Raw genomic sequence first — 27,114 nt, 5'->3', positions numbered from 1 at the left:
TTTATTCTAATTTATCATAAGGCTACTATGATTAGTTCGAAAAATTGATTATAATGACAACATCCAATAAACCAATCTTTTACTCCAAATTTCCAATTTTGCTTTCCAAATTTTTAATTAATTACCTTGAAATCAAGACCATCCACCATCCACGGTAGTTCTCCACTAGGTTTTGCTGTTGGAAATACTGTTGGTTTCATTTTTTTCATTTCATTTATTGTATAAACACTATAATTATAATATATATAATTTATTATGACATTGGAGGAAAAACTAGGCTGAGCCTGAATTATTTCTCTCCAAAAATTTTGATAGAATTAGATTGGTTACTTCTGTTTGTTTGATAAAGTGGTAAATTTGATATATTTACTATGTATTTCAGGTTTTTTTTTCTAATTTTGTTGAATAAATTAAAAAGCTGTATTATCAAATTCAACTTTATATTGTAATTTTTTCAAGTATTGTATTGTCTGATATGAATATTATTCTATTTATAGTGTAATTTGCATTTATCCGGTCTGCAAAGAAATGATGAGTAAAGCCTAAATAAAAATCTATAAAATACTAAATCTGATGAATTATTTTTCATGTTTAGTTGTAAAGTTGATATCGAGACAGATGAGTGAAATTGTAAAATTTTGAGACAATTCAATATGAAATCATGCTTGTTGCAGATTGAAGACGGCGAGATATTTGCTACAATAAATCAAAAGGATGGAATGGTGATATTCCACGATGATCCAGAGAAATACAATAGTCCAGATATGCTTCAGAAGCTTGAATATGAGGTAAAGTAATCATAAAGTTCATTAAAATACGGTATCAAAATATAGAAATCTATTTGAATCTATATGGATGGACTGATCGTGTGTAGTGAAAAGTACAGCTTGCTTTGTAATATCACTTTTGAAACAAAGCTATATTTCTACAGATGGAAATTAGGTACTGAGATATTGCAATTATTCAAATGCCAATGAATTAATCATTATTATTGAACGAAAATCCAAATTAAATGCTTTAATTCACCCCGAAGACTTCTGCTACTGCAAATATTGACAACAGGGTAAACAGCTAGATGGAAATTCGGTAAGCACCACTATTCAAAAATTATTTGTCAGCCCGGGAATCGAACCCAGTACCTCCTAATTGCCGGTCAGGAATGCTTACCCTTACACCAAACTGACAATCTCCGGATAGCAGCGCTCATTTTATACGAAGCCATCTAGCTGTTTACCCTGTTGTCAATATGTGCAGTAGCACAAGTATTCGGGGTGATTTACAGAATTTAATTTGGATTTTCGTTGAGTAATAACTATTCATTAATTAGCATTTGAATAAATGCAATTTGTCATTAATTCCCATCCAGCTGTATATACCGCTGATTCCCGGTCTGACGACTAATTTTTTAATAGTGGCGCTCACCGAATTTCCATCTAGCTGTTTACCCTGTTGTCAATATTTGCAGTAGCAGAAGTCTTGGGGTGAATTACAGCATTTAATTTGGATTTTTGTTCATTAATAATTAAAGGTATTTTACTTGAACCATAGAGAAAGGTTAGCACTTTTTTATATTTTCTCTATGCTTAATCCTCATAGTTTTTATGATTTTGTAGTTTAAAACGATAATAAACTTTTGTGTAGATAATGAATTATGACATATCAAAATTGTTTACTTGTCTTGTTTAAAAATAAGTCTTGATTTACTTGATTTGGACACCCTAGTGCTAAAAAGCGTCATCATATCACGCTAATCTATCTATTCCATGCATTCAGAGTCTGGTCACTCCTTGTCCGGTTCAGTGGGAATATGTTTCCCATCAGTTCTAATGGGACTATTTATACTTGCTCGATTGGGTTGAGTGGGAAGAATATCAGTTCACTGAACAGTACACGGACATTATTTAATTTTTCCCATCATCTGCAGTTTCACTGCCCAAGTAACTGGAGCTCCTAACAAGAAGATCGCAAATAGAGATAATTTTTACCAGACAGTTAAACATTTAATTCGGGATGGAAAAATACCAGAAAAGGTAACGATTATGATATATGAGATGTATTATGTATCTATGCTCTATGGTGCTGAGACATAGACGATGACAGAGAGAGAATGGAGTAGAATACATGCAGGAGAAATCAGGTTCCTCAGGACAATAAAGGGAGACACGTAGAGACAGTTAGGAATAAGGGGAGATAAAAAGTGAACTGAACATGGAAAGCATAAGCAGGAGAAAGAGAGAAAGCATGAGACTACGCAGGTTTGGACACGAGAAGAGAATGGGAGAGGATCGGCTGCCAAAGAAAATGGAAGAGATGAGGATTGAAGGAAGGAGACCAAGAGGTCGATGGAAAGACACAGTGGAGAAGGGAGGATGAGGATCGAGATGGCGACAGGTTGAGGTGGGAAGACCGAGGAAGATGGAGAGGCATTGTTCCCATTGACCCGCACTAGCTGCAACGGGACACGGATATGTATTTATGTATGTAGTACACGGACACTGATCTTAATGTGGGCAGTCCAATGGAACCGATTTCGTCGGAACTAGCATCGGCCGAAAACCACTGAACGCGACCGAACGATCCCCCAACAAAGAAACAAATAGATTCTTGTCCATTGCAACAGGTTCATACGGCCGTCTCCGGTCAATCAATTTTTCGATCCGAATTGAATGGAATTTTCTGGCTCTATCCGGCCGAACTAACTAGTCGAGCTGAGACAATAAAGTGTTCCTAACCTAAAATTGTTTCACAGTCTTGTTTGTTTTTGTTTTTGAAGTTGTTCTATTTATAAAGTTGTAACTATGGACAATGAAAAGTTGATAAGTTTGGTTCAAGAGCATGTTCCATTGTGGGATATGCGAGACAAAATATATCATTCTCGTGATGTTGAAAGGAATCTGTGAACAAAGATTGCTTAATAATGAATAACTAATTTAGTGGATATTTGTTGAAGGTAAGATTATTGTAATGAATATCTAATTTAGTGGATATTTGTTTATTCAGTTTTGAAAATCTCAATATAATATTATTCATGAAAAAATTTGGTGGCTGTGATAGTAGTTAATTCAATAATGGGCAACTAGACTGGTGTAAACGGTTCCAATGGACGACCATATTCGGCCGAATTAACGGCCGGCAGATTCGTCCGATCGGTTGAATACGATTCCAGAGGACGGTTACCCTTATTTGTCTATCCTTGCTAATGTATTCTTCATCCTCTTCTTTTCAGATGTCAATCTGTGCCGATCTGGACAGGCGAATCCAAGAAATGGAGGAAGAGATCCTAATCGACTCGCAATACATAAAAAAATCGAGCGGAGCCGCGGATGACGATATTAATCCCTCGCAAACGCCCAAAATGGGCGGATTCGCCATGTAATTACTTTCTAATTACATTAATTACGATGTAATTACATCCTAACAGATGGACTCAAAGTGTACAGTATCAAGATACTTGTGATACGTGTATGACAGATTTGGTATGTGTGAACGTGATTTGTATAAATCTGTGGTATTCTATCATTTCTGATGTATGATTTAAAACGTTCAATTAAAAATATATTTCGCCTGATTTCCAAAAATAGTGGCATCTACTCCATTCATCTCGGCAGCAGTTAATAAGACTGGATAATGCTTTTATAACACAAGAGATAATAGGACATTGCCCATATAAGCCTAAGAGCATCATCGTTATTGTCTTTTCTGAGTTAACAGACAACTTTCCCACAGTGATCCAACCGCGACGCCAATTACAGTTTTCAATACTTGTTGACCGTTAAATACTCCAACTTCAATGTCACAAGGTTTGTATTGTTTTGTAATGCTAATATCGTTTATAATTTGTTGTCAATGAAATTGTGTAATTCTTTGAATATTTTTTGTCGTTCTTCTTCAATCACCATTCACCGTTTAATTGAGTTGCAGTCTTTAATTATTTTGAAAAATACGCTCAGCGTTTCAGAAGAATGGCTTTTGTTATAAATTTCAGTAAATAAAATACTGTAAATTCAAATTTTCAAAACATATTCTTTGAACTATTATGCAGATCGAGTTCGTTTGTTAACGAAATTGACTCATTCCTCCGTACTTTTTGAGGATATAACAGGATAACATCGAAAGTGTGTGAAAAAAAATTGTAGCAATATCCATTCAAACAAGCACTTATGATTAAAATGATAGGGAGGGAAAAAACAAGTGAACCCCAACTACTTCTCTCTCAATTTTGGATTATTTTTTTAAATTTCCTCAATCATCCCAACGTATACGTCGACTAATGAATATTTTGATTTTGTTGATTTCACTCCAGCTATAGCTTATCAAGTGAGCTACGAAAAAATAGAATATTTCGATGAACGTGAGGAGACTGCATCCAAGGAAAAAAGCAGCTGTTCCTCCGCATGAGACTGCAACAAGCAAACAAATACTGAATCATTATTGGTGAGAAGATTTGTTACAACATATTTGATTGAGAAATATCATGCTAGCTGTCATGTTCATACTCCATTTAATTTATTTAATTTTCATTTTCAAGTGCAGTAGAGACTAGATAGATTTTAGTAGAGAGGATAGATTTTCTATGAAAATAGTTTTACCTAATAAGTCTTCGAACCCGTAGATGATGTCGCGTTTAAGGCGAGTCTTGCTGTAGATCTCAATCGCCCATCTAAATCGTATGTTATCTGGTACCGGATGTGTCCTGAAAAATAAATTAATCAATTTAAGATGATTATAATAATATACAGAGTGAGTCATATGTACGGGAACCCTTCAATAAGTTGGAGACTGTTGTAGATATAATACTGTAACCTTCAGGATAAGTTATTGGTCAAATACTCTACCTTTCGTCCTACAACTGAATTTCAACCCCTCATAGGGGGTGACTCTAATATTTTAAATGTAAACACCCATTGTGTAATCCATCATTTTAAAGGCCTTATCAAAACGAGAAAATGACATCAATAAAAATTCAAAATGGCGACTGATTAAACTTTATCAATTATTTCTTTAAAAACTAAAACTTCAATCAGCCACAATTTTGGATAAAGGTATCATAGAAAATTTTGATTGATGTCATCTTCCTTGTTCCAGGAAGGCCTTGAAAATTATGTACCACACAATGGGTGTTTACATTCAAAATATTTTAGTTACAACCCCTCATTTCCTTAAAAACTAAAACTTCAATCAGCCGCCATTTTGAATTTGGAACATAAACGCCCTATACCATGGGATATCTTCTTATGCTATATTTTCTCTATGATATTGTGGACTAGAATAAAAATGTCAATCAAGTTTTATAATACTCAGTTGCACCTCTTCAGTATTTGAAATGTTATAGTAGATGGAGATAGATGGTAAACTGGGTGAAAGATGATGAATTAGTCACCAACCATTCCCTTTTGGTGTTTTTGTCGAGAAAAAACTTGACGTCTTCACAGTTGGGTAGACAGTCGCAGTTGAAAGGCGGACCTTGACTCTTGATGGTCATCAGGGTTTTGAAGTATCTCGCCAGGCAAGCCAGTCCTTCCACACCACACACTTGGTAGTATTGGTCTAAAAAAATGTACACAAATTATTCGACATTATAATAAATATCAATGACGAATAGCAGGTAACCCGTACTTCGCAAGGGTCTGTTTAAAGCACAACTAAATTTAATTCAGCTCCTTGCTGATATTGAAGCTACAGGGTGTCTCAGAGAAACGGGAAATTTTGAAAGTTAAACCATTTCAAGAACAATAAATCTTTAAATGAAGTTTTCTATATCATTTAATAGTAAAAATAATGTCATTTTAGAATAAATACCGTAACATTAATTTTTTTGAAGATGACATCTTGCAGGTGTGTTCTTTTTCTACGCAAACATTTCTGTAGTCTCTTCGTCACATTGTCCATGGTTTGATGTAACCTTAGACCAGTTATAGAATAGACACGCTGGGAAGTCTAGCCTCTGAAGCCAACATCTACTGCCATATCGCCAAATCGTAACGTCATCATCGGATAAAAAACTTTCAGATTGTGTCTATTTCAGAAGGATGTAAATTATTATTCATTAAAATGGTAAACTCCCGCTGGAGGGAGGCCATGGAATGTTACCATTTCTCGAAGTTACACGTTCCCCGAACAATTGGTGTACAACTGCCATCGATATTCGTGCAGTGTGTGACGTAGTGCAGTGCATCCATGATGCAACTAAATGGCAAGGTTTTGTTGACCTTTGTTATTCAGTGGTAGCAATCGCCCACGGCTACCAACACAACTTTCAAAATTTCCCGTTTCTTTGAATCACCCTGTATTAACTGTAATAATTTACAATAGAGAAACTATTTGATTGGGCTTTTATCTAACGTAAACTTTGCAACCCAAATTGAATTGATGTGTTCAATATTAAAATTATAATTATTCGATGAACAAAAATGAAAATAGGCCTTTAACCATCCTTGATAGATTGATAATCATTATGCAGAATTTCAAGTTAATCAGTTTAGTAGTTCAAATGTGATGATTCTTCAAACTTGTACTTCGTATCCCGTACGTGGATAAGCCAATTCTCTCCTTTAGTATATTATTATACGCGAGATTATAATATACTATGTGTAACCTTATCTAAATTTGGGAGAGAAATAGCACAAGGTTACCTTATTTTTTTCTCTCCCTATCATTTTGATGGTGTAATCCGTGTGATTATTGTAAAAGTCAAATCAATAGACAAATTTTCATAATTGAGATTAAATATTTTCTCAATCAATTGGAGCGTAGGGCTCTTTTGAGCCACATTGACCACAATAATGAGGTGCACGTTATAATGGCAGTGGAGAAAGAGCGATAGGAGAACCGCGTTGTCGATTCTTTGTCTTCTTTGATACCTGTATATCTCAACTGTTCATTCTTGTTTAAAATAATTTTATTTGTCAAGAAAATATATTTTTCTTATATATTTCATATCTTCTTCTTTCAGCTCAATCGTTTGATTGGTTGACATCCTTCCATCTAAATCTGTCCATTGGTACTCTCTTCCATTGTACATAGCTCATAGCAGCCAGATCCTTCGTCACTGTAGCCGGGGTCTGCCACGACCCCTTTGTCCATCAACTGTACCTTCCAGAATACTTGACGAATGCGTCGTGTCCAATCCAAGAATGTCGTCTGTCCCTGAGAAAATTCAGAAGAGATCTCTTTTCCACCGCCCTCTGGAATACCTCCTCATTCGTAACTCTGTCAGTCCATTTTATTCTTAGCATTCGCCTCCAACACCACATTTCAAAAGCATTTAGTCTTTTCCTCAGCCTTACCAATAGTCCACGTTTCAGACTCATAGAGAGCTATACTCCAAATGCAACTCTTTATAAGTATCTTTCTTATTTCCAACGTTAGACTATTTGAGGAAAGAAGCTGGCTTAGCTTCTCTGATTCGGCGCTTTATATCCAGTCAATCTTTTCCATCTTCTGATATAATGCTTCCAAGATATTTGAACATTTTAACTTGCTTCAGGGCGTGATTATTTAATTTAATGGACACATTCTCTGAGACTTTTGAGCAGACCATTACTTCTGTCTTCATCTTATTTATCTCCGTATCATATATTTTCTTAATCAATTATATTTCTACTGGCAACGTTGCGGAGCTAGAAAAGGATAGAGCTATCTGCTTTGTCGAATTATAGACAAGGATAGCAACACCAATGTTGATCAAACATTGTCATTATAACGTGGTCAAACAAAAACATAGTCCATATTAAAAAGATCAAAAAGTTGTGAATAGAAATAGCTTATTAGACTTCTTATTGATTGTCAATCCCATCTGTAGGTACCATAGATAAGCAATAGCGTTTTGTTGGGGTGAGAGTGTATGAACGGCACAGTATGAGAGACTACCAGCGTCACACAGCTTCATGAAAAGAACTACGTGGATTATCGGCTTGAGATAACAGTAAGTTGCGACATAAATACCCTATGCCATGGGATATCTACTTACGCTATTGTTTCTCTATGGTACTGCACGACGTGAAAACTGAGAACCAGGGATTTTCTCGTTGTACACATTTCATTCTCCCATTATGTGTAACGCTAGTTCGCTCCATGGTGCACATTGGGTAACGCTAAATGGACTAGCATTACTTATGTTCTCCTGAGCAAAAACTACACAACATCTTGAAGAAATTTAAAAAATATAGTGTACATGTGGACATTTGAGACTCATGAGCTTTATATGTGTTGTGTATCTGTTAAATAAATAAATTCTCTCATAAAATACACGTTCTATGATTTCTTGTCAAATCTACTTTACATTGATGACAGTATAATTGATTAATTAATACTGTTGTGTAGCTGACACGACGTCTCTGTGTTGACTGACCATTCTTCAACAAGAAATGTGGCGAACATTGACAGTAGTCGTAAGCGACACGTCTCCGACACTCCATGATACATGTGTTGTGACTGTAGTGGGCCAGGCCCAGCACTCCCCTCCACTTGGCCAGTGGCTCGTCGACGAACCGGCAACGTCGCTGCTCGGGTAACAAATGGCGCAGCGCTTTCGAGGCAACCGTCTCCAGAAAGCGGAACGTCGTCTCGCGTTCCATGTTGTGTTGCACTTTGTAGCCCGTGCTCCCCGATACTGGCATTTCGTAGGCTGAGTGGATGTAGTACTGCAAATTAAATCAACGTGAAGTCAATCAATCAATCAATTTATTCCTTTCAAAACATACATGAAAAAGTCAAAAAAACAAAAAACTAACTTAAAGAGAAAAAGTGACAGTTCAATAGTTATTTTCTTCCACCTACTGTCTAAAGTACTTACTTCACTCCCTGAAACATAATACTAAAGTGTCACTTTTTTGCTCTCGGTAGTAAAAAACAGAAAAAACTCCCTAGGGAGGAAAAGTGACTCCATTTAAATAACATGGGAAGCATCTCTATTTTAAAAACTTACATTGTAATAGGTAAGAAGGTCTAAGTTCAGATGAGGAAGCATATAGAGTAGTCAGTCATTGAGCCAACTAAATTCAATACCTCAACCAGATTTGATCAACATATGAAATATATGTTTGTGTGCTAAAATTATCACAAACTTCATATCACTATACTAAAAAAATGTATAAATATTTTTTTATATTCCATGCTATTTAAAATACCAGCCAACGAATATTCCTTATTAACTAATCAAATTTGAAACGGGAACTTCATCATAGCTGTAGTCAAAGACCTTAAAGAGATATAGACCCACAATGCCTATCCAAAGACAGCTCTTACTTGAAATTGAAGGCCGCCATTGGGGTATTTTAGCACGAGATATTATATCTATATATTTGTAATACTATAGATTACAGAGGCATTGGTATGTAATAATCTTATAGGTTGCCCCCTCAATTGCCGATTTCAATTCCAAGTACGACTCTAGCGCTGCATGTGAGTCTATGCATCTTTAAGGTCTTTATTGGCTATAGTTGTGGCGGCCATTGTTGTTACAACTTTTGCCGACAGATAGCGCTGTCGGCGGAGAACTGTGATTAGAAGCCAGCTGTTTCTGTTTACTTTTTAGATTATGTTGTAACACATTGTTTGGTCATGTACGTTTTTGAAAATTATTTTATTTGCAGTTTTTATAAAAATGTAGGTGGAGGTAAAATGTTGTGTATATCACGAGTGAAAAATGTTTTTTCTCCCTCAGGAAAATTGTTGCCCTCGGCTTCGCCTCGAGCTTCTAACTTTCAAAATTATTCTCCCTCAGGGAGAAAAAACAACACTTTCCACTCTAGATATACAAATAATAACTATTATATACGTGAAAATGCTCTGGATAATTGTTTTGGCCAATTCATTAATTAGATAACTAATATTGGCATATCATAGGCTGAGTGGGTGTGGTAAGTGAAATAGCCTACATGATACATACACAATCATTTATTTCATTCAATTTCAAATATAACTTTGATAGAGTTAATTGAACTTACCGACAAATTCACTGGTAGATCCTCAATACTAGCATAGCATAGTGGATTTTGAAAGGAGCAGTATGGAGGTTTGACATTTTTGTTAGCAGCTTGTGTATTGGTGGTCCTGCAATTCAAATAAAAATCAAGTTGATATTCGTATCTATATAATAAGAGAGAGTAGGGTTGTGTTTGTTCGCATCAAAACATGTCAACTTATGGATTGCATACCGAAAAAACGGGAATGATTCAGATCTCCAAATTTTGCAAATAGATTTTAAAAATATTTTTTAAAGTATCTCGTACACCTGGAAGCCAAAATTTTAATTTTCCTTCTAGATTTTTCAGAATTGATGTTTAAATTTCATTAATGGTACATTCGATTTCATTAAAAAATCACCAAATCATATGGTCGAAATTAAAAAAAATATGTTTCTATATTGCTTTCTACCTGAAAAACATAGTTTTCAATGACGCAATGTTTAGGCCTACACGTGGCATGGATTATTAATTTTTCAGCTACAACAATTTTTGAGACAAATGCTAAATAAACGTCTACAGTTTCATCAATGCTTTATCGGCAATATGAAAACGCATGCAGTTAATTATGTCTTTCAATGAAGGTGTTGTTATTTACATAAAGAAATTATATTCTTCCATTTTTATTTAATTAAAATTTCAAAATTATTCGAGCCCTGATAGAATGACTGACTCACTGTACATAGGTCTATTTTAAATTCTTCTAGATTTCATTACAAGTTTTAAGAAAGGCCCTTGCGAAGCACGGGTTACCTGCTAGTCAGAAATATTTTATCAATTCTCTATTCCTAAACTTCAGTCAAGTAAAAAGGAAGCTTCAGATTGTGAATAAGTTAATAGTATGTCACCTTTCAACACTTTTCATTTTAAATCATAAATGCAAATGAGAAGTCCAATCAGAAGAAACATGTTTAAAATTGTATTTGATTACTTACTGCTGGGTGTAGCTCTGCGATAATACACCTCCAAATGTATAACATATTCCCATTTCTGTCAGGGTTCTTAGAAAGCCCAAATCTTTGAATTTCATGTCAAATACTCTAGCATCATAGGTCATATTGATGGAAACCTGCAAATTTACACAACACAATTTATTGGTCGCATTTCATTTCTGGAATGGACGATTATCCTTTTCTTACGTATTGAGCATTGTTATCAGAGTTCAGAGATGTCGTAGAATTGTTCCACGATAAAATAGAAACAATTCAAATGATCTTTATTCACAAAAAAAGTAATACAGCAGCAGAAACATTAGATAAATAGTGAATATTCCCCACAAAAACAACAAGTCTGGGTGTGGGGAATGAGAACCGTGAACTGCATTATAACAACCTGACAGTTGAAGATTTACAATAAAAAAACAACAAAAACAATAGAATAAGTAAAGTAGAGTAAATAAAAAAATAAAAAAGCATCTTTAGAGGATCGGAGAGCACTTAATGTTGTTGAACCCAAATTTCTGTAGTTAAAAAATATATATATTTATTTATGTACATAATTTATATATATACTGGGTCCGGCAGTCAAACCTGACGGTTTTTGATATTGGATAATTAAAAAGCTGTTGAGATATATTTATATATTTTTTTTATTGTAAAGAGGAGAATTGGAAATTACATTTAGTATTAAAAAAAATTGAAAAATAGCTTACGGCGCAAAAATTATGTCATTTAAATGTTGACCACCATTTTCTGTACACTGTACGAGTCTCTTGGAAAAGTTCGTCATGACTCTCTCCAACGTTTGCCGCGGGATCTCACGAAGTTCTCGCCGAATATTCTCCTTCAGTTGATCCAAATTTCTTGGCTTGTCAACATACACTCTTCCCTTGAGATACCCCCACAGATAAAAGTCACAAGGGGACAAGTCGGGAGAACGTGCTGGCCATTCAATGTCACCCCTGAGCGAGATCAGCTTGCCTGGGAAAAATCCTCTGAGTTGAGCCATGGAGGCCCGCGAGGTATGGGCAGTAGCTCCGTCCTGCTGAAACCATACCCTCCTGAGAGGTATGCGGTGGCGACGTAACTCAGGAATGAGAAAGTCACGGATCATGGCAACATAATGCTCTGAGTTCACTGTCACTGTATGGCCACCCTCTTCAAAAAAATAAGGCCCTATAACTGTTGACCTACACACTGCAGCCCAGACAGTTACTTTTTCACAGTGAAGAGGCCGCTGATGAAGTTCCCGTGGGTTATTTGGGGCCCAATAACGGAAATTTTGTTTATTAACACATCCATTAAGGTGGAAATGAGCTTCGTCTGAAGTCAAAACAATGATTCCAGGGTCTTCCTCAATCTTTCTTAACATGGTTTCAGCAAAATTCAACCTTCTACCAAAATCTCCTGCTTGTAACTCTTGAACAATAGCAATCTTGTAAGGGTGGAAGCTCAAGTCGTCATGAAGAATATGTCTCACAGACCGGTTGGAGATCCGAAGAGCTTGGGCGTGACGAATGGCAGAGCGACGAGGGCTCCGTTCAAAAGCATGTCGAACAGCCTCAACGTTAGCAGGAGTTCTTACCGTTTGAGGTGATCCTCCTCTCCTTCTTGTGGTTCCAAACGCAGTGTTCTGAAAGTTCCGAACCCACAGAAGAATTGTGTTTCGTGACGGGATCGCACCACGAGGGGGAATGTTAAACCGTATACGGAAACTCCTTTGCGTTAGAATCACAGAATCATTATTTCTAAAAAACGTCTCGACTACAAACGCACGATGTTCAGCGGTCCAACGCTCCATTGTTACTGAACTAATGAACTTCCACTCAAGGTGAACAAGATGGCGCCCATCCCCACCCGCCCAGTCACCCCCACCACCACCTATCCCCACTTAAAAACCGTCAGGTTTGACTGCCGGACCCAGTATATGGTACTGAAAAAAGAAAAAAAAAATGTAGTATGAACTGAATAATTTTAAGAGACATACAGAGTCCTGCATATCCAGACGAACACTCACAACCAGGGGTGATGTTCAATGGATATAGGCGGATTGGATGAGCCGCGATGCGGCGTCCCTACCAATTTCAAACAGCCACCTTTTAAGGTAGCATTTAAAGGTGCTAATGCTGACAACATTTTCCATTTGCTTCAGATGGTTTTGGGATATTCCTGTACAGAATGTGACATAGATAGTGGCTGTTAGTCCTGGTACAATTATTTAGCAGGCGTGGCTGCACAATGCCAATGTTATTTTGGTGTCTGGTATTGTAAATGTGGTTTGATAAAATGAAAATTGTATTTTTATTATGCCAGATGAAAATTACTAAAACTTTAATATAAATCTGTCTTATAATAACAGTCTTATATACCAATGACGGTGATAGCAAAATATGTTTTTCGCCCCACTTGCATGTAATGAGCTGGTTTTCGTGCGTCATATGGAGGCCGAAAATGATTGTTTTCTGACCAGGCCGGTAAAAGTTTTACGGTAAAAATAACCTTGAAGTCAGCTGATTCTGATTTGATGTGAACGCGTGTTTACAAAATGGTTTATGAAACGGAATCAGTTGATGCTTCTAGAATTGAATAAGTATTCTGCAATAAGATACTATCATTTTATTTGGATGAATAAAATTCAGAAATAATATATATATATTATAAATTATTCAAATTCGATTTTCATAGTAGGATAGAACTTCTAACCTAAACTTCCGAAGTCAACGACAACAAGCATTGTTGACGTTGACATTCAGATTGGCCAAATTTCAAGTGTGCTAAAACAGCTGATCAAAAAACTTTTTATTATTTGTGTTTATTATTCAAGAATCAAAACATTTATAATAATAATCATCCTATTGTTATTTGGGAGAATAAAAAGTATAAACTCAACCTCTTACATAATTGAACATAATCTTTTAGGTTATTTAGACAAATCAGAATAAAAAATAAAAATACTTGGACAATTTCCTGATATTCAGATTACCTCAGATTTACTAGAGCTATGACCTTCCTGTTTTGCTCTCGGAAGTGTCTAATAAACAATTATTCTCATATTTATATTGTTTATTTTTCTGTGTGGCGAAAAATAACGTTCTCACCATGGGCAAAAATGTTTTTCCGGCTCTCAATCTTTTCTAGTCCTCGGCCTACGGCCTCGGACTTGAAAACCGATTTCGAGCCGGAAAAGTCTCATTTTCGGCCCTAGGTGCGAAATATACTATTGTATTCTATGGAAATAGTTTTATTGATACAAAACTTAAATTTCAGTGTTCAGTGTTGAAGGCATCATCTTTAGGTGTGGTAACTAAGTAACTTTTGAGAAACTGGGTAACAATAGCGGAGGTCCATGTTCTAGTGTCAGTGGAGAAAAATAGAAGAACAGTGTTGCCGATTCTCTGTCTTACCACTGCCTTTTATAGAGTATAGCTGATACCTATATCTGATGTAATATTAACTGGGCATTCTTGTACTGGGCATTTATACATTAGAAAAAACGATCTGGAAACGTTGCGGAGCTAGAAAATCTGAGCAGATCTATCTGTTTTGTGGAATGATAGACAAGGATAGCAACACCAATGTTAATGAAATATTTTGCCATTTTATCGTGGACCTCGCTATAAACTTGAGGTTACTTGAGTTACTTAATGTCTGTATTTTGAGCCCTTCAGTTTCGTATCAATAAAACTATCCCAGTAGAATAGACAGCATATATTATATATCTAACATTTTTTTCATCGTTGGGATTTGCAATTCCATTTTCTCTTTTATAAAATTCAAATGTGTTCCATTACATGTGAGACTTTCTCTCCCCAATTCAGCAATATATCTTTTCCCCGTCCTCAGCATTTCAATTCAAACAATATTTATTTTCACCCTCATCAATATCCAATAATCTTCATAAAAAATTTTAATTGAAACGTATACATTTCAATGATAGCTCACCTGCGTAGCTAATTTGAGAAGATCCAGTTTATCCAATCTTTTATCGTCTCTGAATAGCAGAAAATGGTTAAATGACTTGTATTCAGCATTGGCAACCGTATAAAGGAAACTCATTGAATATCTCAGCTGTTCTTCTGTTGCTGCAGGCCAGTTCCTCCAAAATAAATACATACACATGAATAATAAAATTGGTCTCTTACATATCCATACTTTTTTACTACTAAAATTAAACTAAAATTTTAAAAACACTTATGTAGTGAAAATATACTTACATTGGTAGTGACGATTGTTTCGACCTGTTGTACTGTCATCATCTGACAGTCTGATCGTCACTACCAATGTAACTGCATTTTCACTACATAAGTGTTTTTAAAATTCAAATTTAATAAAATTGGGATTATTTTCCAATAATTGTACATCTACTCTAATGTGCAATATATTATCGCATTCTTTCAAGATTTAAACTTGATTCCCTTATAACCATGCTGAGTGGAAATGGTCCAATCAGAACTCATGGAAATTATATTTCTACTGTGCCGGTCACTGTTAACTGATAAGCCTATATTTCTGTTATGTAGCAATCCATCAGCTTTAATAGGTATTAAATGTTTTTGGCTTGAATTTAACAATAATTACATTGTTTTATTCCCGTTTTGAAGGTATCCTATATAATAAATTTATACTCGTCATAAACACAGTAAATTTCTCTTAAATATTCTTAACCTATTTTCAGTAATAATTTATTCCTTTCAAGAATGACAGAATGAATGATCAACATTGGATTGATTTTTATAATTTCATTTAAAACACTCACTTTTTAGCACTCAATTTTATGACGTTTCGACCTGTTTTTGGTCATCTTCAGCCAGACAATTCGACACTTCAAACTCACAGTGTCTGATGGCCAATAACAGGTCAAAACGTGATAAAAATTATGCTTACAATCCAAAAGTGTTTTTAATTCAAATTTGTTCAAATTTATAGTGGAAGAGAATGGATTTACAACACAGTATTTTTACATTATTGCAAATAAGTTTATGAATTTCAGAAATAATAAGACTTCATCATAGCTACGATGTTTAATTATTTGAAATAATTTCACATCTTTTGACCGAACGTAGTGAGGTCTATGTTTCAACTCGATTTGCTTTTGTCTGTCTGTATGTAATGCGATTACCGACAAACGCGTTGAAAGAATTCGATGAGATTTGGCAGGAATATTCCTTTTTCAACTGCTCGTCGATGTATACACAAGGTTTTTTGAAATTTTGCATTTTAAGAATAATATGAAAAGAAAAGGAATTCCTTCATACTCTGATATCACTATATATATCATCTTTCAAGATAGGATCAATCAGACTATAGAATTATTCATAATCAATCAGCTGACAAGTGGATTATTCATTGCATGCATTACACAGATGTCTGGCCGTGTCTAGTTCTATAAGGTAGGGTTTCAATATTTTTTATGATGCGTGCCCATCAGTATCAATATTCTCACATTTGAAAAACAAATTTAATAGGTGATTGAAAATAAAATAAATAAAAAATAATAAATTGAACTGAATAATGCCGAAGAAATTATAATATTCTTGATTGAAAAAAATTAATTTTGAAATAGTTGAGAAATATTTCTATCAGATGGAAAGATTATCACGAAACTGGATAAATCATCGTATGGGATACAGATTCAAACGTGAACTGAGTTTATTAACATAAGTGAATTTTTGATTTTGGAGAAAACAATTAATAACAGTTTTCAAGAGTGAATTATGATTCAACTGTAAATTGTGATTCAACTGAATCAACTAGAACAGGTGACACCAGATACTTGTGGATGAGAAAGCTGCGTGAGGTCTACTGTTCACAGAACTACTAGTCTACTCTGAAGATAGGATTAATCAGACTATAGAATTATTCATAATCAATCAGCTGACAAGTGGATTACACAGATGTTCTGGAGAATCCGTGTCGATTTCTATAAGGTCTATAGTTTCAATCAAAAACCATAATTATGCATCTTTGAAGGTGCGTACAGATTTACGCGCCGCGAACATGAGCAATTCACTTTTAATCAGCTGATGTCAAGCTTTTTATATCTGTATCTTACCGTTTCTGTAAAAATACAGATATAGTCAGCTGATTAGAAGTGAATTGCTCATGTTCGCGGTGCGTATATCTGTACGCACCTTTAGATCTACAGTATGGTTTCAATATTTTGTTTTGCAGTCATGGTATTATTATGCGTGCCCATCAATATCAATATTCTCAAATTTGAAAAAAACTAATTTAATAGGTGATTATTAGGTTATTAAAAATAATCAAATGATCAATAATGCTGAACAAATAATAATATTTTTGATTGTAATAAATACATTTTTTCACGGAACTGGATGAATTATCATATCATATGGAATACGAATTCAAACGTGAACTGAGTTTGTTAACATTTCAAATAGGTGACATCAGATACTTAATTGTGGATGAGTGGATGAGAAAACTGCGTAAGGTCTACTATTCACAGAACTACTAGTAGTAAACTTCACTAAGTAAGTAGTAAGTTCACTGGATTGTGAAAGACTAGGGGCTAGAAGAAGGGCTGCAAGCAACCAGGTGAGGAATTGAATGTTAGTATATGGGAAAAACTCCTTGACCTTGTAAAGGACACAGGAATTGGTTTGCCCAACAAACATACTTGGGACACACACTAAGCTTCGTTTGACGTGTGGGGTTCTTTGAACCTTTGGATCTTTGAATCCGTACCTTCAAAAACATAAAGATAGTAAACTTCCTCTGATTATTATATGATTGCTTACTTTTTAATCAACCGTTCGGCCAGTTTCACATCTAGTTTATTGGCGAAACAAACGGTTGCTGCTGGAAAAGCTGTTTTCCATGTTCTGTAGTCCTTTTGGATAGAAATTACGGTCGGGTTTGTGTTGAATCGGTTCCAACTGTTGTAGATCATCAGCGTTGAACCCACACACAGTAGAATCACTACTATTGTCCACAAAAGTCTACAAACAAAATAACTTCATTTTAGTTGCTTATCTATCTTCGCTAGGTTTAAATTTGTATAATGTTACACTCTATGGCCCAAAAAGTCCACAGAACAAAAGGATTTTGGTATATTTAGATCACAGTAATAAAAAATTACTACCTACTATCATAGAGAAAAGATAGCATAAGAAGATATCCCATGGTATAGGGCGTTTATGTCGTGAATTTCAATGTTAGCTCAAGCCGATAATCCAAGTAGTTATTTTACGTGAAGCTAAGTGACGCTGGTACGGTACCGTAGTCTCTCATACTGTGCAATTATTACACTCTTACTCAGTCAATACAGTCTTAGTCAGTAGTTGACAGTAATCGGAGTTAACAAATAATCGGCTTGAAAATTGGAACATTAACGATCCATACCATAGGATCAATATGCTATATTTTCTCTATTGCACTATTTCCCAAGAAAGCCATACCAACTACCTATTATGATAACAAAACATCCCTATCGTTAAAAAAACCTAGAAACCAAACGCATTTCAACAGGTTCAAATTATAGCAATGAAAAATTGAGATTGATCAGCGTTAATCAATATTTGTTAGCTGTTAGGACCAGTTGCACAGAAGCCTGTTGAATTATAGCCGTGATTAAATGCCACAAGAACCAATCAGAGAAGCATTCTTTTCAATAAATCTTTCTCAGATTGGTTCTTATGTCATTTAATCATGATTGAAATTTAACAGTCTTTAGTGGAACCGGGCCTTTAGTGATTTAAAATTCATTGATCAATGTGATCTGTTATCCACTGATCATCAGAGGATTTCAGTGGAATTAATCTTCAACAAGTGTGAATGAGTAAATGTTGTAATCATTTTTCCATTAACAGTCTTAAGAGTCAGAAAAAGATAGTACAGTAGTATAAAAAAACTATAAGACTGGAATGTAATATGGCATCCTCAAGTATTACTTATTTCCAAAACTGAATAATATAATATGTGGAAAATAATGCATAATCTATGTAAACTCAAAAGAACTTGAAACTCACAGAAAATGTTTGCCTTGGGATTCAGGTCTGAATCGGTAGCCTTTTTCCATTCAGAAAACTACTTGATCGATTGTTTTTTGTACTCTTTATCAACATTAGATCAGGTACATTTTCTAGTAATTCAGGAGTACCTCAGAGTAGCAGCTTGGGGCCGCTCCTATTTCTACTCTTAATTAATGACATTTCTTCTTGTGTAAAAAATAGCAACTGTCTAATATAATATGCAGATGATGTCAAAATTTATCGCGCCATAAATGACTGTCGAGACACAGTTATTACAACAAGAATTAGATAGAATACATGATTGGAGTCTGAGAAATAAACTGGTAGGTACTCAATTTTATACAGAAGTGTGAAAATACAAGATTTTCACAAGGCAGCGGACGCCGGACGTTTTCAGCTACTCAATGCAGGGTAACCAACTTGAAAGAGTTTATTTAATTGAGCTCTTCAATTTTAACTGTCACATTATTTTGCAGACCTTCAATATATTCTTCATTTCATTTTTCCCCCGTTCTTTTTTTTTATCAAATTTTTCGTTTCTTCATTAAGTTTTTTTCAATTTTCAAAATGTAGTTCTTATTTATAATTAACTTTTATCTAACTATCTTATCTTCTTTTAAGCAACTTCTTTCTGTTTTCTTAATCAGCAAGTTTATCTATTTTTAATATCAAGTTCTTATTTCTAAAACAGTTTTTTTCTTCAAGCAACTATTTTCTGTTTTCTTTATCTAGTTTTGTTTTGCTTTTTAATTGCAAGTTCCCAATAATATTATTTCTAAATCATTTGTGTCATACTTTTTGTGTAAATGAGGTTTGTTTTGGCGTTTAGCTGTAAACCTCTTCGAGTTGTACTTTTTTCATGTAATGTATTCTCAATAAATAAATAAATGAATGAATGAATAAATAAATAAACTTGAATGTTAGAAGTTCATTTAATCAGGAAGTTGAATCCATCAATTGAATAATAATAATAATAATATTTATACTCGCTTGAAACTACTAAAATATAACAACTATCAAACTACTAACTGAGTTACTAACATATTATCAAGTGTTCGCCATACTCAATATTATACTATAAATACTAAATATATACTATTATTACATACTCAATATAATATATAATTATTATACTTAATGTGATATCCCTACAGATGTGGTTACCTGGCAACATAATACCATTGAATCAACATTCAATATACAAATTGAGTATTACTCTTATCCTATACTATATAAACGAGCAACTTCTATTTATATGTTTAGATGTTTCTATGTTTGTATTTCACCGAATCTCGAAAACGGCTCTAACGATTCTCTCAAAATTCAGAACATAGTGGGTTTATAATATAAAGATTCGATTGCACTAGGTCCAGGTTTCATCCCTGGGAAAACTCGCTGAAGGACATCAAAAGGATAATTATTATTCATCCTTGGAAAAACAGCTGATAAAAATTATTTGGTCGTCTGTTGGTGATGGAAGTGAGTGAGCAAGTTCATGTGTGGTGGACTGTGTCAAACTTATGACTCAGCTGTTGAACTTTTGTAATCATTCAATCAGGTACTTAGTGCCGGTTATTTTCAATCCTGATTAATTCCAGTAGATCCATCTTTTTGAAATGGTCTTCTCTGATTTGGTTCACGTGAAGTTAACATGGATTTACATTTAAGCGGCTTTTGTGCAACTGGGCCTTTGTGAGGGAAATTTTTGCATTCATCTGGGAATTAATCTCAATTTACTGTGATCAGATAGATCATTTCTGTATGAATGTAATTATAATTTCTTCTTTCGTGATAAATTTTTTATGCTTTTGTACTCCAGAGGGAAGCTCGGTCCCCGATATACTACCATTCACAGTGTAAGCATTAAAAAAGTATTTTCTATCCAATCATGGCTTATTCAATTTTCATATTATGTTCAATTACAATAGTTGGCGATGAGGATTGGATATCATACTTAATTAGGCCTACTCTGCATTTAGAAAGTACTCACATTTCGGTCCAATGTCTGTTGAAATCCACCAGATGTCTCACGCCATGTAATGTTGTACGTTCACAAAAATCCACAATTTTCCCCCAATCGTTCTGTTTTTTGCGTTTTTGTCTAAACTTCATAGTTGATGCTAAATAAATTCAAATACAGTATTAGGCCTGATTATCTGCTATTATAAGCAATAATTATGGAATCTACAACAGCCAAAATAGGAATCTTTTAATATTCTATGTATTCACATCAGTAAATAGCACCTAGTCTTCTAATAATTAGAATATACTGTATAATAATAATAACAATAATATTATAAATAATCAATAGATTATTCATTATTATAATAATAATCTTATAATATTATAATACTGTATTTAATACTTTAGATTGAATTTATTTCTACTGTTATCAAAAATAACAGAATATTAAAAACACCAAAGCCCATAGTTGACCGAGCGAAGTGAGGTATAAGATTCAAGTCGACGGTTTGGCATTTCTCTTAATGTTTAAATGTTTATATGTTGCGCATTTACGGCGAAACTCGGTGATAGATTTCCATGAAATTTGACAGGTATGTTCCTTTTTTAATTACACGTCAACGTATATACAAGGTTTTTTGAAATTTTGCATTTCAATCAAGGATAATAAATAAAATAAAAGGAGAAAGGAGCCTCCTACATACGCCAATATTAGAGTAAAAATCAGACTATAGAATAATTCATCATAAATCAGCTGACAAGTGATTACACAGATGTGTGGAGAAGACTATTGCTGTATTTCCATAAGGTACTTGTGGATGAGAATTTTGCGTGAGGTCTACTGTTCACAGAACTAATAATAATATCGAGTGACCTGGCTGGCTAAGAGTTTTCAGGTCGCAACTGATCAATTTCAGGGCCTCTTACTAGTATAACTAGTAGTTCTGTGAACAGTAGACCTCACGCAGTATTCTCATCCACAAGTACCTGATGTGAACTGTTTTAAATGTTAACAAACTCAGTTCACGTTTGAATTTGTATTCCATATGATATAATTCATCCACTTCCGTGATGATCTTTCTATCTGATGAAAATTATTTTTTTAGAATCAAAAATATTACAATTTCTCCAGCATTATTTAGTTCATTTGTTTATTTTTATTCACCTATTAAATTAGTTTTTTTCGAATGTGAGAATATTGATACTGATGGGCACGCATAATAATACCATGACTGCAAAAACAAAATATTGAAACCAAAGACCTTAAAGCTGCGATTAGACCAAATTTATTTTAAAAATGTGAATAACTCAATACTTATAGATTATATTAGATTGAACACAACATATATCATACACATGATGAACATTTATGTGTGTTTGTCAACTTCCGTTCAATCTAAGTTGCAATGGAATGAAAAGTTACATCAACGACCAAACCTAATACTCTTCAATGAAATCAAATAAATAAGACCTTGCCCATTATGTGGATGGTACTAAAATCAATTGCAAGTTGTATAAATTGAAGAGAAAAACTGGAAATCTGATGCTACACGGTATCCATTCCGTATAAATATGAATAGTGATTGCACATCCATTAAAGTCCATTATTATTTTAATAGCTGGCTGTTCAAGTTTGAATATTGATCTCTATCTCCAGAGTAGGCTAATGTAGATCTACCTATAGAGATATTCACTTCATACTGTCGTCAGCATTCTTCATAAATAAAGGCATCAATATGTTATGCTTCCCACTCAATTAGATAGAGTAAGAATGCTAGTGCATTATCTGATGTGTAGGCCTACTTTGGTTAGTTATCAGCAATCGATTACAGCAATGAACTACCGTCGTTCTATTATATTATTGAACCCTCATCCCTCTGCTACATTTCCATTAGCGTTAACGACTTTGCATGGTAAAAGTTTTCGATCTGAGTAACACCTGCTAATAATAGTTTGTTCTGAGTAGTCATTACCCCATAAAACTACTACAGTCTTCAGAAGAGTCCAATTTCCTGTATACTATAGTGACGTCCACGTTATATTGGCAGTGGAGAAAGATAGGAGAGCAACGTTGCCGATCCTCTGTCTTGGCAATGCCCTCAACGTAGGGTAGCTGATACCGGTTTATTGATGTAATATAAACTGTTCATTCTCATTTAAAATAATCGATTTTGTTTTATCAAGCGAGTAATTATATTATTCATACCTAATTAAGATGAAATATTTTGTTAATTAATATATTTCTACATTGTTAAAATATGATCCGGTTTATTGATGTAATATAAACTGTTCATTCTCGTTTAAAATAATCAATTTTGTTTTATCAAGCGAGAAATTATATTATTCATAATTAAGATGAAATATTTGGTTAATTAATATATTTCTACATTGTTAAAAATACGATCCATTGTTTTAAAGCGAGAAAGAGATAGCGCTATCCGCTTTGTTGACTGATGAACAAGGACAGCAATATCATTGCTAACTGAACACTGCCATAATAACGTGGACCTGACTATAGCTGAAATTTTCCTACAAGACATGGAAGAAACAAAATATTCAATGATAAACACGCAGAAAAAGATTCAAAATTATTGGAAAATATAATAGTATTATATGTTGATGAAATAATACACTACTTTACGAAGGAAATAAGACCAGACAATGTAGTAAAATCCAACGTCAATCTCACTATAAACAGAGACAAATGATACAATTATTATTATTATTGAAATCACTTCACTTGTATGGGCTACTTTTTTTAACTAGTAGTTCTGTGAACAGTAGACCTCACGCAGTATTCTCATCCACAAGTACCTGATGTGAACTGTTTTAAATGTTAACAAACTTAGTTCACGTTTGAATTTGTATTCCATATGATATAATTCATCCAGTTCCGTGATGATCTTTCTATCTGATGAAAATTATTTTTTTAGAATCAAAAATATTATAGCCCTCATTCATACATTTCAGGATGAATGTACCGTATATACCGAGGACTGGAACGTATATACAGGCTGAATAATTACCTACTTTAATTATATTATATAGCACTGCTTGATGATAGAACATGATATTATACTGTGTTCTAGCCTATTATATCTGTGACTATTTATTGATTTTTTTGTGTTTTAAAGTAGTACAGTGAAATTTTCCTTAGATAATTTGAGCAAATTATTTTTAAGAAAACTATGCCTTCAAAAAATATGTAATTGGTTTTCTCTTTTTCAGAAAAGTTCAACAAATAGTACCGATTCTAAACCCAGAAAAACAAGCGACAAAACTGTTAAATTTGCTTTAACGCAAAATGTAATCCAAGTTAGGCATTTCTCGTCTTTTCATCCAGCACTCTTGTACAATAATAGGCCTATCACAGCTAAAAAAATTCAAGTTGAAACGAAAAAATGCGAGAAATTTTGCGAGAGAGAAAATGTATTCATAAATAAGAAAGTGTGATTTCAGATAAAATCACATCAAAAAACTTTAATTTCCCAAAACATTTGTTATTTTTTCGCCTTGAATCTCCCTTTTCAGTTTTGTGTCTGATGATTGTTTTTCTCTTGAATTTATTTGTACGTAGTATTAGGTTTGTTGCAGTTGTGGTCGTTTTTCATTAGTATATTACTAAGACATTTTGAGTAATGCTTTTCTTTTTCATCTTTCTTTAATAGTAAGTTTTAATTTGATCACTTTATTATTATTTTTATATTATGGTTTAATTATATTATTTGATATTGATGCACTCATCTGCATGATTAATTTGCAAACTCAATTTAAAAAATCAATTTGCATCATCACTTGGTTTAATTAGTTTAATAGTTCAATTACTTTATCATTTTTTAAAATATTATAGTTTATTTATATAATTAATTATGCATGAGAATTTTCATGATATATTACTAGTAGTTCTGCGAACGCGAACAGTAGACCTCCCTCATAAATACAACTTTCAAATTAATATGAAGGGCCATTATGAAAGTACAGTATATTGTGAAGATTAAGCAATGTCATCTATTATTTTTTCCATTGAAAATGCTAGTGACAATGTTTCCAGGGACATCGGACTTATAAATTTCTTTTGAGGAAGTACTTTCACATTGTCCCCATATTTACGATTTACCTATATTACAACTTTTTTAATAATTATTATAAGATATTGGTCAACTGACGGAGAAATGGAATATGCAGTAGGCAATTTATACAATGAATTGTCTCACAGACGATATTGAGACAAAAAATTATTTTAAATAAGATGGGCTTGTAGGTGTCAATGACAGGAGGTTGCTAATTATGGGTTTAATTTTGATGAAAAGTGGTTCTAATGTTATGGCTTGTTATGATATGCAGAATGTTAAATGCTCACAACTCGGTTTCAGCACAGAGAAGAAATTCCTTCTACTTTGTGGTTTCAGATCTCATACTAAATAGAAAAACTGACAGAATCCAAATTTAGGGCAGTGGACTGTGAATGATAGCTGGTATTAATACCTACAAATAAATCTTTGAATTCTGTGCATAAAAATACTGATAGCTTGAAGTGTGGTAAGTACGGTACGCCAATAAAAGACCAAATGAGTCAACAAGATAATATTTAATAATAATAAAATAATAATAGGCAGATGGCCACATACAAAAACAATTGTAAGTAGATTGAGTCGAAAAATCTTGGGATAATTACAACATGTGATAAAAAACGTTAGAGAAATACAAAATTTAAATGAAATTAGGTCAATGACATTAATGACCATTGAAGCCTGACAATAATCGAAAAGGTATTATTAATGATACCTGAATTGCGAATATAAATTGAGTGCTATAATGAAAAAGTTACTGCTGCAAAATTCAATCTTAATGACGATTTACAAAAGGAATAATAATAAATGACAATAATTTACAAAAGGAATAATAATAAACGACAATGAGCTGTAGATAGTGCTCAACAAATAGAATACAGTAATATAGGCGGAATGGGCCTTCAGTAAATTAAATGTCAAGTTAGACATCAATAGAACAATTAATAGGCGTCGGTGGCCTCAGTGAATTGAATGTCAAGATAGACATCAATAGAATAATTAATAGGCGTCGGTGGCCTTAAAATATCACTTGTAAAGCCAAGGGTAGCTGTCAAATACAATGAAATAGTTGTTAATATTGAGTACAATTATATAGGCGGCATAGGCCTTCAGTGATTTGAATGTCAAGATAGACATCAATAGAATAATTAATAGGCGTCGGTGGCCTCAGTGAATTGAATGTCAAGATAGACATCAATAAAACAATTAATAGGCGTCAGTGGCCTTAAAATATCACTTGTAAAGCCAAGGGTAGCTGTCAAATACAATGAAATAGTTGTTAATATTGAGTACAATTATATAGGCGGCATAGGCCTTCAGTGATTTGAATGTCAAGATAGACATCAATAGAATAATTAATAGGCGTCAGTGGCCTCAATGAATTGAATGTCAAGATAGACATCAATAGAACCATTAATAGGTGTCAGTGGCCTCAATGAATTGAATGTCAAGATAGACATCAATAGAACCATTAATAGGCGTCAGTGGTCTTAAAATATCACTTGTAAAGCCAAGGGTAGCTGTCAAATACAATGAAATAGTTGTTAATATTGAGTACAATCATATAGGCGGCATAGGCCTTCAGTGATTTGAATGTCAAGATAGACATCAATAGAATAATTAATAGGCGTCGGTGGCCTCAATGAATTGAATGTCAAGATAGACATCAATAAAACAATTAATAGGCGTCAGTGGCCTTAAAATATCACTTGTAAAGCCAAGGGTAGCTGTCAAATACAATTAAATAGTTGTTAATATTGAGTACAATTATATAGGCGGCATAGGCCTTCAGTGATTTGAATGTCAAGATAGACATCAATAGAATAATTAATAGGCGTCAGTGGCCTCAATGAATTGAATGTCAAGATAGACAGACATCAATAGAACCATTAATAGGTGTCAGTGGCCTCAATGAATTGAATGTCAAGATAGACATCAATAGAACCATTAATAGGCGTCAGTGGCCTTAAAATATCACTTGTAAAGCCAAGGGTAGCTGTCAAATACAATGAAATAGTTGTTAATATTGAGTACAATCATATAGGCGGCATAGGCCTTCAGTGATTTGAATGTCAAGATAGACATCAATAGAATAATTAATAGGCGTCGGTGGCCTCAATGAATTGAATGTCAAGATAGACATCAATAAAACAATTAATAGGCGTCAGTGGCCTTAAAATATCACTTG

At 33.9% G+C, this 27,114-nt stretch overlaps 1 protein-coding gene across 2 annotated transcripts; it reads right to left on the bottom strand.

Annotated features, from left to right (window-relative positions):
- Positions 1-2,978: 2,978 nt before the first annotated feature.
- On the bottom strand, positions 2,979-25,237 carry LOC111044797 (sodium channel protein Nach). Of its 2 annotated transcripts, XM_039429774.1 has the most exons (10): positions 25,217-25,237; positions 20,885-21,014; positions 17,662-17,862; positions 14,846-14,999; positions 10,901-11,034; positions 9,948-10,053; positions 8,351-8,642; positions 5,385-5,547; positions 4,590-4,693; positions 2,979-4,400 (listed from the first exon to the last, which is right to left on the bottom strand). In XM_039429774.1, exons 2-10 carry the CDS (start codon positions 21,004-21,006, stop codon positions 4,243-4,245), a joined length of 1,434 nt encoding a protein of 477 aa, XP_039285708.1. In that variant the 5' UTR covers positions 21,007-21,014; positions 25,217-25,237; the 3' UTR covers positions 2,979-4,242. The 2 variants fall into 2 exon arrangements, with proteins under 2 accessions (XP_039285708.1, XP_039285709.1); XM_039429775.1 differs by lacking the exons at positions 20,885-21,014; positions 25,217-25,237 and adding an exon at positions 18,892-19,539.
- Positions 25,238-27,114: the final 1,877 nt, after the last annotated feature.

Source organism: Nilaparvata lugens, chromosome 5 (genome assembly GCF_014356525.2).
Source record: "Nilaparvata lugens isolate BPH chromosome 5, ASM1435652v1, whole genome shotgun sequence".
NCBI classification, from domain to species: domain Eukaryota; kingdom Metazoa; phylum Arthropoda; class Insecta; order Hemiptera; family Delphacidae; genus Nilaparvata; species Nilaparvata lugens.
The sequence above is the reverse complement of the archived record's forward strand: the minus strand, read 5'-3'. Positions and strand labels throughout refer to the sequence as shown.

What these genes read in the sequence shown, in the direction of transcription:
- LOC111044797 (XM_039429774.1), bottom strand. Translation starts at nt 21,006, where the DNA reads ATGAAGTTTAGACAAAAACGCAAAAAACAGAACGATTGGGGGAAAATT. An exon ending in TTCTCAAATTAGCTACGCAG is followed by an intron (nt 11,035 to 14,845) that starts GTGAGCTATCAT and finishes GTAAATTTGCAG; the next exon opens with GTTTCCATCAATATGACCTA. An exon ending in CGGGTTCGAAGACTTATTAG is followed by an intron (nt 4,401 to 4,589) that starts GTAAAACTATTT and finishes TGCTTGTTGCAG; the next exon opens with TCTCATGCGGAGGAACAGCT.